Source organism: Triturus cristatus, chromosome 4_2 (genome assembly GCF_964204655.1).
Source record: "Triturus cristatus chromosome 4_2, aTriCri1.1, whole genome shotgun sequence".
Lineage (NCBI taxonomy): Eukaryota > Metazoa > Chordata > Amphibia > Caudata > Salamandridae > Triturus > Triturus cristatus.
In genome coordinates this window covers 600,869,099-600,887,039 of record NC_140586.1, presented here as the reverse complement: position 1 = coordinate 600,887,039, position 17,941 = coordinate 600,869,099, and the positions used below count along the sequence as shown (strand labels likewise).

General features: G+C 45.7%; 1 protein-coding gene across 1 annotated transcript in view; it reads left to right on the top strand.

Moving 5' to 3' along the window:
• TNNI3K (TNNI3 interacting kinase) overlaps positions 1 to 17,941 on the top strand; it is a 2,902,528-nt gene that overhangs the window by 990,408 nt on the left and 1,894,179 nt on the right. Inside the window, exon 12 of the mRNA XM_085600138.1 lies at positions 15,889 to 15,975. Within this exon, the coding sequence (XP_085456264.1) occupies positions 15,889 to 15,975 (87 nt within the window). The remainder of the gene's footprint in view (positions 1 to 15,888; positions 15,976 to 17,941) is intronic.

The window sequence follows — 17,941 nt, the reverse complement described above, 5'->3', positions numbered from 1 at the left end:
GGTGGTGGACGTGGTGGTGGATGTGGTGGTGGTGGACTTAGTGGTGGTGGACATAGTGGTGGTGGACATGGTGGTGGTGGACGTCGTGGTGGTGGATGTATTGGTGTTGGATGTGGTGGTGGTGGACGTGGTGGTGGTGGACGTGGTGGTGGACATGGTGGTGGATGTGGTGGTGGTGGACCTGGTGGTGGTGGATGTGGTGAATGTGGTGGTGGTGTTGGTGGTGGATGTGGTGGTGGTGGTGGTGGTGAATGTGGTGGTGGTGGATGTGGTGGTGGTGGCCGTGGTTGTGGTGGACCTGGTGGTGGGGGACTTGGTGGTGGCCATGGTGGTGGTGGCCGTGGTGGTGGTGGATGTAGTGGTGGTGGACGTGGTGGTGTTGGTGGTGGATGTGGTGGTTGTGGATGTGGTGGACATGGTGGTGGTGGTGGATGTGGTGGATGGTGGAGGACGTAGTGGTGGTGGACATTGTGGTGGTGGACGTGGTGGTGTTGCACGTGGTGATGGTGGACGTGGTGGTGGACGCGATGGTGGTGGTGGATGTGGTGGTGGACGTGGTGGTGGACGTGGTGGTCGACATGGTGGTGGTGGACGTGGTGGTGGTGGAGGTGGTGGTGGTGGTTTATGTGGTGGTAGTGGACATGTTGGTGGTGGATGTGGTGGTGGTGATGGACGTGCTGGTGGTGGACATAGTGGTGGTGGACATGGTGGATATAGTGGTGGTGGACATAGTGGTGGTAGATGTGGTGGTGGTGGACGGGGTGTTGGACATGGTGGTGGTGGACGTGGTGGTGGTGGAGGACATAGTGGTGGTGGACATAGTGGTGGTGGACATGGTGGTGGTGGATGGGGTGGTGGTGGTGGTGGATGTGGTGGTGGTGGTGGTGGACATGGTGGTGGGTGTGGTGGTGGTGGTGGATATGGTGGTGGTGGATGTGGTGGTGGTGGATCTGGTGGTTGTGGACATGGTGGACGTGGTGGTGGATGTGGTGGTGGACATGGTGGTGGACATGGTGGTGGTGGACATGGGGGTGGTGGATGTGGTGGTGGACATGGTGGTGGTGGACGTGGGGGTGGTGGACGTGGTGGTGGACATGGTGGTGGATGTGTTGGTGGTGGACTTGGTGGTGGTGGTGGACATGGTGGTGGTGGTGGTGGGGGACATGGTGGTGGTGGTGGACATTGTGGTGGTGGATATGGTGGACGTGGGGGTGGACGTGGTTGTGGTGATGGACATGGTGGTGGTGGTGGATGTGGTGGATGTGGTGGTGGTGGACGTGGTGGTGGTAGAGGACATAGTGGTGGTGGACATAGTGGTGGTGGATGTGGTGGTGGATGTGGTGGATGTGGTGGTGCTGGACGTGGTGGTGAATATGGTGGTGGTAGAGGACATAGGAGTGGTGGACATAGTGGTGGTGGATGTGGTGGCAGACATGGTGGTGGTGGCAGACGTGGTGGTGGTGGACGTGGTGGTGGTGGACGTGTTGGTGGTGGACATGGTGGTGGTGGTGGTGGACATGGTGTTGGTGGACGTGGTGGTGGTAGACATGGTGGTGGTGGTGAACATGGTGTTGGACATGGTGGTGGTGGATATGGTGGTGGGGGACATGGTGGTGGTGGACATGGTGGTGGACGTGATGGTGGTAGTGGTGGATGTGGTGGACATGGTGGTGGTGGACGTGGTGGTGGTGGTGGATGTGGTTGATGTGGTGGTGGTGGATGTGGTGGACGTGGGGGACGTGGTGGAGGGCATAGTGGTGGTGGACATAGTGGTGGTGGACGTGGTGGTGGTCGAAGTGGTGGTGGTGGACATGGTGGTGGTGGATGTGGTGATGGACATGGTGGTGATGGTGGATGTGGTGGTGGTGGATGTGGTGGTGGATGTGGTGGTGGTAGACGTGGTGGTGGACGTGGTGGTGGAGGTGGTGGTGGTGGACAACATAGTGGTGGTGGATGTGGTATTGGTGGACGTGGTGGTGGATGTGGTGGTGGTGGAGGACTTAGTGGTGGTGGACATGGTGGTGGTGGACGTGGTGGTGGTGGATGTGGTGGTGGACGGGGTGGTGGATGTGGTGGTGGTGGACTTAGTGGTGGTGGACATAGTGGTGGTGGACATGGTGGTGGTGGACGTCGTGGTGGTGGATGTATTGGTGTTGGATGTGGTGGTGGTGGTGGACGTGGTGGTGGTGGATGTGGTGGTGGACATGGTGGTGGATATGGTGGTGGTGGACCTGGTGGTGGTGGATGTGGTGGACGTGGTGGGGGTGTTGGCGGTGGATGTGGTAGTGGTGTTGGTGGTGAATGTGGTGGTGGTGGATGTGGTGGTGGTGGACGTGGTGGTAGGGGACTTGGTGGTGGCCGTGGTTGTTGTGGACCTGGCGTGGGGGGACTTGGTGGTGGCCGTGGTGGTGGTGGCCATGGTGGTGGTGGATGTAGTGCTGGTGGACGTGTTGGTGTTGGTGGTGGATGTGGTGGTGGTGGATGTGGTGGACATGGTGGTGGTGGTGGATGTGGTGGATGTGGTGATGGCGGATGTGGTGGTGGTGGACGTGGTGGAGGACGTAGTGGTGGTGGACATTGTGGTGGTGGATGTGGTGGTGTTGCACGTGGTGATGGTGGATGTGGTGGTGGACTCGATGGTGGTGGTGGATGTGGTGGTGGACATGGTGGTGATGGATGTGGTGGTGGTGGACATGGTGGTGGTGGTGGATGTGGTGGTAGTGGACATGTTGGTGGTGGATGTGGTGGTGGTGGATGTGGTGGTGGTGGTGGACGTGCTGGTGGTGGACGTAGTGGTGGTGGACATGGTGGATGTAGTGGTGGTGGACATAGTGGTGGTGGATGTGGTGGTGGTGGATGGGGTGTTGGACATGGTGATGGTGGGCGTGGTGGAGGACATAGTGGTGGTGGACATAGTGGTGGTGGACATGGTGGTGGTAGACGTGGTGGTGGTGGACATGGTGGTGGTAGACGTGGTGGTGGTGGACGTGGTGGTGGACTTGGTGGTGGTGAATGTGGTGGTGGATGTGGTGGACATGGTGGTGGACATGGTGGTGGATGTGGTGGTGGTGGACGTGGTGGTGGTGGTGGACATGGTGGTGGCCATGGTGGTGGTGGTGGACATGGTGGTGGTGGTGGTGGATGACTATTAGGTAGGAGGGTGGTGGCAGAATGGGCATGGAGAGGAGGATCTTGAAGGGGGCACATGGGAGAGCAGAAAGAGGCCGAATATTAGATACAATAAAATATAAAGCGCATTAAAGTGCGATGCTCCTTTAAATAAAAAACATGTAATGCCTGCAGTGAGAGTGGCTCACAAAGAAAAGAAACAAGGGTGCCTCAGGTGTTCAGTCAGTTTAAGCTCCTTTTATCTAGACGCCCAGTTTGTTCAGGTGCGTGTGCGCTCGGTGAAATCTTGTGTACTGACTTGTCTTGTGAAATCTGGCTGTATTTCTCAGCTCCCCACGTGTGCCAGTCAGCAGCCTGAATTAACTTCAACCTTGCACGAGAACAAGCAGCAGCTGTTTGAAGCCCTCGTGCTTGTGCTGGCCTCCGCCTTGCGGGAGCGAGCAGGCGGCGCGATAGCCATATGGTTTCAATTAGCACGCGCGCCGCTGCTCTCTCCCGTAAGGTGGATGCCAGCACAAGCATGAGTGTGCAAAGGAGCAGACTGATTTCTAAAGGTCATCTCCTAGTGCAGCGCATGCGCGCTGCCTAGACAAGACCTAAAAAAGGGTCTGTTTTGACTGGAAAAATGTGATGTGTCCACGTTGCATTTTGAGCCGTTTCCTGTCACGGGCACTAGGCCTGTGCACACAAGTGAGGTACCCTTTTTATTGACAGACTTGGAGGAATGCTGGGTAGGTGGAATTTCGTGGCCCTCTGCAGATTCCAGAATCTTCCATCCAGAAATGTGAGCAAAATGTGTTTTTTCTTTTCAAAGTTTGAGGTTTGCAAGGGATTCTGGGTAACAGAACCTGATGAGAGCCACACAAGTACCTCCATCCTGGATTCCCCAGGGTGGTTTGTTTAAAAAAATGTGCAGGTTTACTAGGTTTCCCTAGGTGCCGGGTGAGCTAGGACCCAAAATCCACAGTTAGGCACATTGCGAAAAAAGGTTAAATCTTCATTGGGAAAATGTGATGTGTCCAAGTTGTGTTTTGGGCAGTTTCTTGGCGCAGACTCTAGGCCTACCCACACAAGTGAGGTACCATTTTTATCAGGAGACTTAGGGAATCACAAAATAGTAGAACAAGTATTATTACTATTTGTCTTTCTATGCATTTCTGCCTTCCAAATGTAAGACAGCGTATACAATGAAGTAATTTGTAAAAATACCCTGTAATTCACATTCTAATATGGATACCCACGAATTCAGAGATGCACAAATAACCACTGCTTCTAAACTCCATATCTCATTCCAATTTCAGAAATACATAGGTTTCCTTGATACCAATTTCTCCTCTATATATTTTACCAAATTAATTACTGGATACCCGGTGCACAATGAAAAAACACTGCAAGGTCCAACTCTGTTATTGGCTCTGGGTACCTCGGGTTCTTGGTGAACCTACAAGCCTCATATAATCCCACAACCAGAAGGTTCCTGCAAACGTAACCATGTATACCTTTCAAAAATCTACCATTGTTATAAGAAGTTATAGGTGAAAATGTAGGCACAAATGGCTGTTTTATTCAACTAAATTTCAATATTATTTTATTTCCACTATTAATTTCCATAAGAAAACGTTGAAGTATATACACAAATGACCCCTTGCTGAATTTAGAATTGTATCTACTTTTCAGAAATGTATAGCTTTTCATGATCCATTATGGGTTTCTTCTCCATTTCTACCAGTAACTGGAAGGGGGTTGAAAGCACGAAAAATTGGAAAAATAGGCCATGTCCCAGTAAAATGCCAAAACTGTGTAGAAAGGTTTGGTTTTCTGACATAATTCTGCCTGTTCCTGAAAGCTGAGATGATGGTGATTTTAGCACCATAAACCCATCATTCATACCATTTGCAGAGAAGAAACCAGACACTTTCTTCTGCAGCACTTTTAAGGGGTTAAACTAAATAGACACTGATAAGCAATAAGGCACCAGCCAATCATCATCCCATGACAGTTTTCTTTGTCATGTGATGCAGTAGTTCTTATTTTCTGATATATAAGCTGCACAAAAGGGATGCATGGATAATTTGGTGCATGAGAATATTAACATGCTGAGAAGTATTCTGTCAATATTGAGGGCGGAGGAGACATCCTGCAAATCAGCTATATTGTACACCACAATAGGGACAGAGTTCATAGGATAAACATAGTAATTCAGTCTAGATTATATATTTTTGGGGATAACTATTCCAAATTTTCCTTAATTTCTCAGTGGTATTTTAGCAATTTGTTTTAGTATTCTAGTAGTTACCACAAGCAGTGATGACCATTTGGAACTCTGCTTTGAAGTAGCCCACCTGGTAGTGAATGTTATAGTCAACAAGTGCAAACCTCAGTTGTTTCTCCTTTGAATGTCCCATTTGCCAAAATATACTTATGGTAACTCTTCACTGATTAGACTCATTGAAAAGTTTATAAGGGGCCTCTTAGTTAGGAACTGGTTCTTGGAGGGTAGATGTAGGAACAGCTGGCACTGTGCATACCACCAAGAGATGAATGTTCAAAAGATAAGCAAAACAGGCTAGAGGAAAGGAACACTGCATTGAAATCCCATCGGGTGAAACCATGGGTGTACACATTCTTCACAGTAAGGCAATGCTAAAACTCACTAAATATATTAACGCTTGTGCCCCTTCCTCAGAGGAGTGGAAACTGCAGGGGAAAATGGGTCTAACAACTGCACTACTGATGACATGACCATCCAGAAGGCATATAAAAACATGACATGAAATCTCTTTGGCATGGCATTGGTTACCAAATGCTATAAAGTATTCTCCTACATAAGACGAAGGGGTGCTCAAGAAGCATTTCTTCAGAAGATCCATCTAGAAGACACTGTGATCAGAAAACTGCTGTGGAATCATGATATGGGTGAAATCCATGGCCCCTTGGCGGTGAAAAAAAGAAATCACAGATAATGAGGGATGATATTGTTAAGTGCATAGTGTATAGTTTTACTGATAGAAGTCCTAACAAAAGGGATGTAACCTGTACTGTCAGAAGGTACGCCTACACAATTTACAGAAACAGTTCTAACTGTGCTATTGATTCAGATACAGATAGATCATATCCCCACTTTGCTTCACTATCAACGACACAAATGCCTTTACTTAATGGTTGAATAACTTGAAATTGCAAGACACATGGCATATCAGCTTCTTCTAATCAGTTAATGCTGCTTGTACTACCCCATGCATAAACTTTGTACTTTCATAGATAAGCCACAGATAAAAACAGGCTCGAAAAATTCAACAGACTATTTATGTAACTCTCTTTTGGGCTGCAAACCTTTGTTAATGCTGATAAATTGGGGCAGAAACTTACCATCATTCCATCCTGGCAACTGCAGGTACCACTGCTACAAAATTGGCCTTTTGTGGGATGGTTGGAGAGATGACAGATCATTACTTTACACTAAGTGAGACATCTGTAGAACATAGTGGTTTGGAATGGGACACCTTTAAGCTAGTAATAAAAGGCGAGTGTACCAAGAACTGGCAAGATCCAATTGCCCTCAGTCGTCAGTGGTGGTGCTTGGAAAGAGAGAAAATGGGGTTTAGCCCTACGATGTTGGGATGGATTAGACTATTATACTCAAACCCCACATGAGATTGAGAACTGGCCATATTTATTCCCTGTGTGGAATTTTGAGAGGAGCACTAGGCAAGGGTGACCTCTCCCACCCATACCGTTTACCTTAGCTATGTAACCACTGGCATTTCATTTTATTAAATGTGAGGTTTCTCTTGGGCTTAAAATAGACTATATCTTTTTTAGCCACCATAGTGGGCTATATTGGCCATTAAAGGCCTGCTCCAGTATTAAAGGCCTGATCCGAAGGTAAGGGCCTTTAAAAAGGGAACAGGTCTTTAACGGCCAGGATACCTCAGCTATGACAGGCTATAAAGCTAGTAGAACATTCCACCTCATCAGGCAGAATGTTCTAATTGGTAAAACAAAGGCCTCACTGAGCCTGAGGGTTTTGGAATCCCCTCGGGCTCCCTGAGGTCTTTGTTCACAGCAGTTACAGTGAATGTTCTACAGCTAACAGCTGCGCACCGGGCCATGGCTGTTATCTTCTAAACATTCACAGCAAGAGCAGTGAAAACGGGCTGAAGTAAGCTGCTGGTACTCCCTGGATTAGTTGAACTGCTTTTTGTAGTTCAGCCAAACGAGGGAGACTCAGGAGCTGAGCAGCATCCCCCCTTCCTCCTTCAGATGCTCAAGTAACTCTGATCCAGGGAATGGACCGCATTTCCGAATGACCGAGTACGATGCTGGATTTGGACAGCCTTTCTGAATCGTGCTGTCTGACTCGAATCGGCAGTCGGAATCAGAACTTGGGGGCCCGAAGTGAACCCCCCTGCACCCAGAGCCTTCCCAATCGCGCCCGTGGGGGTACCCTTACCAGCCATGCACAGTGTGGCAGGCACCAGGGGGTGCCCGCCACAGTTTCCCCAGCCACCCCTTTCTTCAATGGGAGACTATTAGATTTGGGGGTCTCTAGTTGGCAGAGGTAGGTACCTTTAACCAAATAGGGACCCTTGAGTCTAGTCAGGGTAAGGGGGTGCACTCCTAAAATAACCCCTGCTCACCCCCTTTCTAGCTTTGCACGAGCAGGCAGGGTTATCTCAGAGGCAGCGTGTAAAGCATTTGTGAACACATACAGTAACCCAGTGACAACACTACAGATGGACACCACACATGTTGTAGTATAAAAATAAGTATTTTAATATAGACTTAACACAAGACCACAAACGACAAAAATCCACAATACTGTACTTTAAAAATGGTAGAAAATAGCGCAGTTCTCTTTAGATGGTAAATGCGACACTTTAAGTTCAATGTACCTTTGGATGCGTAACACTATACAACGACAGTGTTGCAGGGAAGGTGATGCGTCGGTTCCTTACACGCTAGAACGGTGATGCGTCGGTTCCCTACTGCTGCATAGGGGACGATGATGCGTCTGTTCTTCTCGGCGTGGGGAGGTGATGCGTCTGTTTCTTACTATGCTTCCGTGGCGATGCGACCCGCAATGCTGTGATGCGCTGAAGATCCGGTGCAATTAAACAAAATGGCATCTCCTTCTTGATGCGACAACAATGCGTGCACGCCCGACGGCCGTGCGGCGACTCAACAAATCTTCTGAGCTGCGTCAGGGCCTGGGACACACTTCTCCCGTGACGCGATGTCATCTGCTGTGACGGCGACACTCTTCTCCGGTGACGTGGGGCATTTCGGTGATGCAATGTGACAGCGGCGGCACGCAGCGATGCGACGACAACTGCTGCGGCGGCGACACGCTTCTTCGTCATGAGTCGCACTTCCAGCCCCTTGCGACACGCAGTCCCTCAGAAGGCCCAGCTCAGCAGCAGGCACTTCAATTCCCAGCAAGGGAATGCAGGGGAGGTTGTTGGTGAAGTCTGTTGTCCCTGAGACTTCAGCAGAAGGCAAGCTCAATCTTCAAGCCCTTGGAGATCCTTTACAAGTTGATGAAAGTATCCCAAAGTTCCTCTCTCCTTTCTTTGGCGGTCTGGCAACCACTGCACGCCAATCCCCCAAACAGCGCTCAGCTTAGGGATAGTCTCTTCCTCAGTTTCGCTGGTTCCTCTCCGCAGCAAAGGTTCTTCCTGTTTCCCAAAAGTGATCTAAAGTTCTGGGGTCTGGGTCCCCCCTTTTATACTCATATTCTCTTTGTTCTCTGAAGGCAGAGGGGCCTTTGCCTAGTCCAAACCTGTTCTGGTAAGTCTTAGAGCACTTTGTTTACAGGACTCCTTCTTTCCTTTGACAGTGTGGGCCAGGGACATCAGACGCACCACAGGAGGTGGAGCCAGCATTGTGAAAGGCTGGCACAGCCCTATTCAGGTCCCAGGTGCAACTCCTCCCGCCACTCTGCATGCAGATCCCTCTATTCAGCCTTGTGCTGACTCACCCTGTCTCCTGGAATCCCCCAGCCCCTGTCACTCAAACTCCAGACAAGGAATACACCACCTAGCAGAGGCAGGCTTGGATAGTTAGGAAAGAAAATACCTACTTTCTAAAAGTGGTATTTTCAAACACAGAATGTTAAAACCAATTTCAATAAAAGGTGTATTTTATCATTCTGAGTTCAGGCATACTAAACTCGAATTTCTACCACGTTCCTTTGGGTCAGTGAGGATTATAAGGTGTTATAATCAAACTGCCCATTCTGGCCTATGGGGAAAAGGTAGCCTTGCAATAGTGAAAAACGAAAATGGCTGTAATTCACTATTAGGACATGCCACATACATCAGGCCATGTCCTACCTTTTACTTACAATACACCCTGTCCTTGGGACTACCTTAGGGGTGTGCAATGGCAGGCCTGAGACACACTTTACAGGCTGCTTCTGTGGGTGGCCCACTAGCAGCATTTGATTTACAATCCCTGGGCACCCATAGTGCACTGTACTAGGGTCTGACCAGTAAATCAAATAATCCAATCATGGAGTCACTAATCCATACATCAATTTACATTAGGGAACACTTGCACCGTGGCACTGATTAGCAGTGGCACAGTGCCAAAACCATCTAAAACCAGCAAAAACACATGAGGCAACAGCAAAAGATGGAAGGGAAACCCACGTCAATGGTGCCAGGTCTAACAGAGACTATGCATTTGGTCGGAACAAAGGCTCCCATTTAAGTCAATGGGAGTCCAACCAAATCGTTGGCACATGATCAAGCTCAGAGTGTCCTTTAATCAGCGCTAATCCCTGTAGGAGTTTCTTAGGGTCAGTTAATTAGATGGAGTTGCTGTAGACCAGTCCAGGCTGCTTTATGACATTGACAATTGGCAAATTGAAGAATGATTTAATAAGCAGACACACAAACAGTGATGGGAGGAATGCTTCCAATCAATCTTCCCACTGGCAATCATTTGTGCTAGCTTTATATCTAAGGGAGGGTGAATTCCGCTCCGCCAGCGGAATTTGAAGAGTTTTGCCAACTCTGCACTCAAGATCAGCAAAAAAACTCTGATTCCGCCGCATGACGGAGTTTGTCCCTGCCGCCCACCCCTAATCCAAGCAACCAATCCCTGCTTCTTCCCAAGTCATCCTTAACTGGACCTCGGCTTGGCGTTCTTGCCCGGGCTGTCTCCTTGTCCTCAGTGGTGCAGGATTCTTCTTCTCCTCCTGAGCTGTAGTAACTCTCCATGCATGTGCATGCATGAAGAGTGGGGATCGGGTTAAGTTCTCCTCTTTCCAAGCTTGTACATGCGCTGTCCTCACGAGTCCTGCAGCAAAGCGGTTTCATTAGTTATGGACCAGGAGTCAGGAAGGACTGGAGAAGATTCAAGAAACACCCCTTAACACTGCCACAGCAAAGATAAGGCGGTAAAGCAGGTGGCAGTCTGGGGTCAGGAATTCTCCAAGTCTGCGTGCATATGGCCGAGCGAAGCAGAATTCCACAGCGTTTTTAAGCAGCTCCGAGAAATTCCGTGTAGTGCTACTCCGTCAACTCCACTCACCCTTAATTACATCCCATTGTTCTTTTGCCCACCACGCTACTTCAGCTTGGACCAGCCATATGTAATTCAATCACGACCCTGCTTAAATAGGAACAGTTCAGCCCAGACTGCCAGGTCGGGTTCTTCCTAAATTAGAACACAAGCAACCCAAGACTGGTTTTGCTCTGATTGGGGCTCATCAGTGGATTGTAGCTTGGTTCTAGTGGCAAAGTGCACATGGGACACACATCTGGTCCTACTCTTACCACTTAGGGCAGTGCATCAAACATGGAAATGTGATGGAAAGAAGGCTTGCAATATGTCTAGCCACTAGCAATCTTTCTTGACCAAGCTACACTCGATTGATGAGCCTTTAATTACTAGTGTTAGGGCTTAGGGAGGGCATGATGAGCAAAAGAATGATGCGTTGGAATGTTACCCCGAGCAATTGCTATTGGTTAGCCTCATTGCAAGAATTCCTTCCATGATCTTTTGTGTCTTTGTTGTTCAATAAAAAGCAGCTCTTTCCTGAGTGTCTTTAATTTGTGGAGGACAAACCCTGTATATATTGCCCAATGGGGCAAGAAAGCAAATGTTGTAATCCACATAAATTACAGGATTTTAAACAGCTGTGGTATGTGTAGGCTTAAGTTCCTTCAGCAAACACCATATGGAAATATTCCAGTGGAGGATGTTGTGTTTTAGTGGAAAGAAGCTTGGTGTTGTAGAGTTAAGCTTTAGACAATTGGGGGACATCCATCCATGTTAAAAACCTGCCTTCTGCCAATCTGGAATTGAAGATGTCATGGTCTATGGTGGTGAAAGCTACATACACATCTATTAGAGCCTGTGATTTGACAGTAGCTCTGCATAGCTGACAAGATTCCCAGGTCCAACGTGATGTGCTACTCCAGTACAGATTTTTTCTTTGAATTCTGGGACTTGTAGTTCTGTTTTATCATGGAATAAACAAGTCATTAAATGCAAAGAAAAAACTCGAACTGGAACTGCACATCACGCATGGACCTGGGAAACTTGGCTGGGTTGGCTCTGTCCACCAACCTTATCAGGTAATTTAACACCAACAATTACTACTATTATTAAAATACCTGTTTTGGACGGTGATGTTAGTTTCTTAACACAATCAGGAAAAACTCACAAATATTTGACTCTGTTTAAAAGATGAATGCATCTCATTGGGACATGGGTGAACAGCCAGTGTGATGGCTCATTCCAATATAATGTCTACCAAGGTTCCTTGCACAAAGATGACAGTTCATTTCTTACAGATATATGTTTTAAATGTCCCAACTTCATGGAACATTGTTTTCTTGTAAGTATAAGAAGCAAACAAACTGGAGATTTAACTGGCAATTTTTTTGTTTTGTTAAATCTCTATCCCTATAGAGGTATGGCCTAGGGTAAGAGAGGTTGAGATGAAAGTTCACCAGTGTTAAGGTAATTTCAATGATATAGTCTTTGTACCTTTGAAAATAACACTAATGAAACCAACACTTCCCTTGTGTTAGTTCTAAAAATAAATACTTCAAAATACATAACACTTCCCTAAGTGTTTGTCCCCAAAATGTATTCAAATAATGATAATGAGAAAGGGTTGAAAGGTTATGGATTTAGTCTGTAAAATGAAGGGTGCAGTGGTTAAGGGAATGGGGTTAGGAATATGGGGTTATGGCTATAAGGATAAGTCTTAAGGAGTGTAGTGTTTGGGTTAAGGACTTGGGGTTATAGGTATGGCGTTATGAGTAAGGGTTGGGGTATAGGGTTATGCGTTGGAAGTAAAGAGTATAGGTTATATAGGATGCATGTTTAGGTTTTTGATGTATGTACATATGGATTTAATCTGTAAGTTGAAGGGTGCAGTGGTTAAGGGAATGGGGGTTAGAAATATGAGGTTATGGCTATAAGGATAAATGTTAAGGAGTATAGTGTTTGGGTTAAGGACTAAGGGTTATAGGTATGGCATAATGAGTTAAGTGTTGAGGTATAGGGTTATGCATTGGAAGTTAAGAGTATAGGTTATATAGGGTGCTGGGTTAGGGTTTTGATGTATAGGTGTTATGGGTGAGTTAATAAGGTTTAGTGGTATAAGGTTAACCCTACAATGAACACATTCTAGAGATTAAGGGTATGAGTTTATGGGTGTAGCATTAAGAGGATACCATGTGTTGTAAGGATTTAGGGTACAGGGTTAATAGTATGAGGTAAAGAGTTGAGGGTATGTGGCAAAAGGGCTAAGAGTATGAGGTTATGGTGTATGTGAAAGGGTGTAGGGGTTAAGTTAAAAGTTATGTTTAATATTGAAGCGTTAATAATAAAGGGTCAAGTATATAGAGTTTGGGTTATAAGGTTAGGGTTTAAAGTTAACCCCCTACGAATATTTGTTGTGTCACTATTGAAAATGTTTTCAATTTAAGATGTGTTCATGATTAGTACAGTTACTTTTAGTCTATCTGTACTAAATAAAATAAAAAAAGTGGCTGTTTTCACAGTAACTCTACGCTTAATTTGTTTCAATGGAACAGCTGCATTTTTTAAGTGATGCAATTAGAAGTGTTAAAATCGAGCCAATGCTACTTTTCAGTAAAAATTCAATCACGAAGGTAAGAACAGACATATTTTGGCTAGTCACAACTGTAATTGGATACCAATGTCTTGCAACTGGTGGAATCTACACTGATGAACTCTTTACTTCCTCCAGTATGCATATCCATATAAGCCATCCAATTGCATTAACTGTTTCCATCTGCTTAATCTCCCTCAAGATGTCTGGTTCCTCGACCTCCTGTCTCATGTGTCGCTCATTAGGAATGTTTTGATGTTTTGCTAGTCTGCATTTACTGTCAACTTTAAGAGAAGGCACCCAACAAAATCAATTTCCTTGGGAAAACCTGGTCAAAATTGCAGCTTAAATCAGAAAACCAGGCATCCACTCGGTTGAGCAACACAACCTAGTAGTTTCTGCACCACTGCATTGAAAAGGATAATGTTAAGAGAACACTATTCTCTGTCCTGGTGGTATACAAGAAAACACTCGTATCATGGGCGGAAGCACAAAGCATGAAGCAGCATTAAGCCCCTGCAACGATGCTTTGGCAATGAAATGGGGAGGCGCTTTATGGATGCTGTGCTCTGTGTCTTTTTATCCAGTGCACCTTTGCCAACTATGGAGATCAACTAGGACATTTGACTTAGGGGGCCCAGTGTAGAGTCCGTGATTTCAGGAAAGGTGTGACTGGGCCGGATTCTTGCCTACCTGGTTATCTCCAAGAATCCTCTCAGGTCGCCAGGATCTTTTGATCTGCTAAATAGTGTAGAGGGGAGGAAATACAATTACCAAAACATAATCACCAAAATTAGATTTAATTTGGAAAGGACCACTGACTCCGAATCTAAAATTTATAAGATTTTATTACAACCAGAAATAGCTGAACATACAGACACCTCAATACAAGGTGTAGAAGGTAAATGGGCACTAATACAAAAGCAAGCCTACGCAGGATTTTCATCCGACTCAAAACAAAGAGAATTACTGACTCCAAAATCATCAAGAAAGCAATGGTTAAACCAATATCCAAATTAGGAATCATTAGTCAAAAGGAAAAAGCGTTAGTCTATCCCTGCACTAACTCTAAGGTGACATCCCTACTTAGCATTCCCCATCCCAGGCAAGAGAATAAAAAGGTGTCAGAAGTGAAGACTTCCTAAGAAGTACATCCACTTAGTCAGAGCTCGATTTAAGCTCTTTCTAGCTTCCCGTCTAAACCTCAACTGCTCAACCCACGGGGCACTGTCCCTAATACAAAACCCCAAAATTGTAGAACACGCCCTTCGGCACACCTCTTCAGCCAGGTCTTCTCCCAGTAGTTTTCCTACAACTTTGTCTGGCGTCCAACGACGGGTAGCTTGACCTTGGGTCCCAGGCCCTTTCTCCGCTGAAAGTATCATCCTCACATTCCATTATACTCGCCTGTTGGCTTCCCGCAGCATCCTAACTCCTAAAACAAAGACCTAGTCTCACTAACGAGCTAAATGTCCTTGCACCTGCAACAGAAACATGGGAACGAAAAACATTTCACGTCTCCAAGATTTTATGTCTCCCTGCAACCCAAAGCCTTTACCAAGGGAAATCATTTTCGGCCTACAACGTTAGCTAACATAAGAAAATGAATAGGCCTTCCTCTTCTACATATATGCGATCAGGCCTTTACAATGTTAACACCCTATTAAATCACACTCTAAGCATTAATTCACTGTTCTCATATAGGTGAATAAGCAACCTACACGTGTAACTTTAACATGGCACACGTTAACCTAATACATTGCATTGCACAAACTATTCATTATGCCTTTTACTGAATACATTCACAATGATCTGCAGCGTTACTCTTCACGAAAAGCATTATTACATTTCTTATCACTTCTATGTTAAACAATTCTAGTAATACATTTCTATGGCACTACTTAACACACATCGATTAATATGCGGGTGCTGACTACCGGTGAATATGATGCACCGCTACAAATTTCAGAATCACATGACGCTCTATCAGGTGCAAAGGTTATAATCGATCTATAAGCATAAGAACAGTTTGTATTTGTACCACTCTCTGTTACCTAAACACATATGCAAGGTTTTATCTTGTTTGTTGTCATCTGTTGGTGCTTTCCTGAGGCTTCAGCCTTATTGTGTCTTGCGGACTAACCAGCCTTAGATATGTAGACCATGGATCAAAAGGTGACAAATTGAAGGGACAAGCCGCACAGTACTGAGAACAAAGATTTGTTGATTGTCTTGTGTGAGCCTCAGGTGTGCCTCTTCTGTGTTGGTGTCTGCACTCACTTTTTATGTCCCTCTGCTAAATTGCCTAGAATCGTCTGGTGTTTTTTCAATTTATTTCCATTTTTTTGTTTTACGATTGTATAGTGTTAGCTGTAACACTATATTAAAAAATGTATAAATACACAAAAATATGATTGCAATGAAAATGTTGTCTACTTATTAAAAATCTCATATTTTGATAGCAAAGGCCACCTCATGCTTGCGATTGTTAACTAGTTTGGCAAAAGAGTTAACGGGAGTACATTCCTCTCTAAATAGTGTGATATTTAAATGGTTTTGTTATTTACAAATATAATGAAATCGATATCATTACATATGTTTTTGTCGTGAATAGTTTTTCAGTTCTCCTTCGTGTTGATCCATGCCTTTACTTTTTGTAGGTCATGATGGAATTGTTACTCTTTTAAAACATTATAAGAGGCCCCAGGACGAATCCCCGTGTAATGAGTACTCTCAACCTGGAGGAGGTAGGCACATTGTTCAATGGCATAGACTTTAATAGGAAAACAGAGCTGTGCAGTATCCAGTAAGATTTAGAAAAAGGCAGTGAAAGGCTGTGAAAGTGTCTTAAATTATATTGTATGTAAATATTTCAGACGGAGGTTTACATTGCATGTTTTTCTTCCAAAGCTCATTGAGGCCCATTAGGATGGCGGACGGACTTCCGTCCGCCCGCCACCCTAGCGGTGCTGGGACCGCCCACCAGTGGTGCGGTGGTCCCACACCAGCGATTAGGATGCCACCGTGGCGGAGGCATCCTCCATTCCCAGCATTGTGGCAGGCGGTGCTCACTGTGAGCACCGTCCGCCACAATGCTGGGAATGCACTGCGTGCATTGTCATGCACAAAGTGACAGTCACCGCGAGGTGCCTGCCACCATGTCCATGAGAATGCAGGGGGGTACCATAGGTATTCCCCCTGTGCACCCCCCACTCCCCCTATACCCTGGGGGCCCGCAACAGGCCCCCGGAAGAGAATTCCACATGCCTTTCCGTGGCAGCAACGCCGCCATGGAAAGGCATGTTACCGCACCCATGCTAATATGGATGGCGGTGTCTAGCAGACACCGCCAACATATTAAACCTTTTCCGCCCGGTCGACTTGTCGACCGGGCGGAAAAGCGGGGGACGGTCTTCCCGTCCGCCGTGGTACCCCCGCCATACTAATGTGGCGGGGGTAAATGGGTGGCGGGCGGGAAAGGATGTAGGGCGGATCGCCTCCGCCATGCGATACGCCCTACATCCTAATGGGCCTCTAAGTGTTTAAAGAAGAAAGTTACACTTTAGCAAATGCTCTATCTTCTCTAAATTGGAGCATGTTATCACACAGCAAAATATATATGTTTCTGAATCCATAGTAATATGCAAACATTTTATAGCACATATTGCCTTTTGTTTGTGCTCTTCCTGGTTTGTTCACCTTTTTACTGACCTAATTTGTGTTCGTATTAGGACTCTGTACACCATGACTCTTTGGTTCAATAGCACAGTGCATGCACTCTGCCTCTAAAATAGCACTTAAAAAATTAGTTTGCCCCAGTTGGCCTATTTACATTTCCTGTGAGATCAATTTAGATGGCAAGGAAAATGCACCAAAGGCATGGAAATTAAATGTTATATGTCGGTTGCAGTCTATTTGACAAAAACATGTGCGTGCTAGGAGCACCACTGTGATGGGATACAGTTTAAAACATCTTCAGTGATAAATGAAAGGGAAAAATGCCTTTGCAATGTACCAAAATCCATTTTTACATATAAGATAAGTTACCCCAAAAGTGCACATTGGTAGCTACAGGGCTGGGTTCAGAGTATATATTAATATTTCGTACAAAATTAAGAGTTGGGTATTAGTATGCCTTCACAGTAAAATTACCTATACGCTGTTCTCACTTTGTGTGTGTGTGCGCATGTGTGTGTATATATATATATTCACTGAAAAAACCATAGGTTTCAGGGGTGTTATAGTTAGCTGGACTTTTCACTTGTACAAAACCATTGAAATTCCGCTGTTATAGTTAGTTCAGCTAACTATAACTCGCACGCCCGCAATGCACTGCTGATGATGTCACATATTACATCACTCATGACATGGTCAGTGACATCACTCATGACATCTCAAATGAGTTCACTGATGACATCATCCAGTGAATGTGTGTTTTTCTGAAAATTAAATATGTTTTATATATGTATATCTCAAGGTCGATGGAAGAATAAATGGGTATATAAGTGTCTAAATGGATGATTCGTTTTTGAAAAATTGATTGTGTAACTGACTGTTTAAGTGTATCATAGTGAATACATGGCTTAGTGAGTAATGTTTAAATATGTAAATATCTGTATCAGTCTCTCACTTTGTGTATAAGTGGCTGCATGGGTTGGTGAGTAGCTACATGGGTGTCTATATAGGTTATTAGTTGGTTTTTTGAGTATCAGT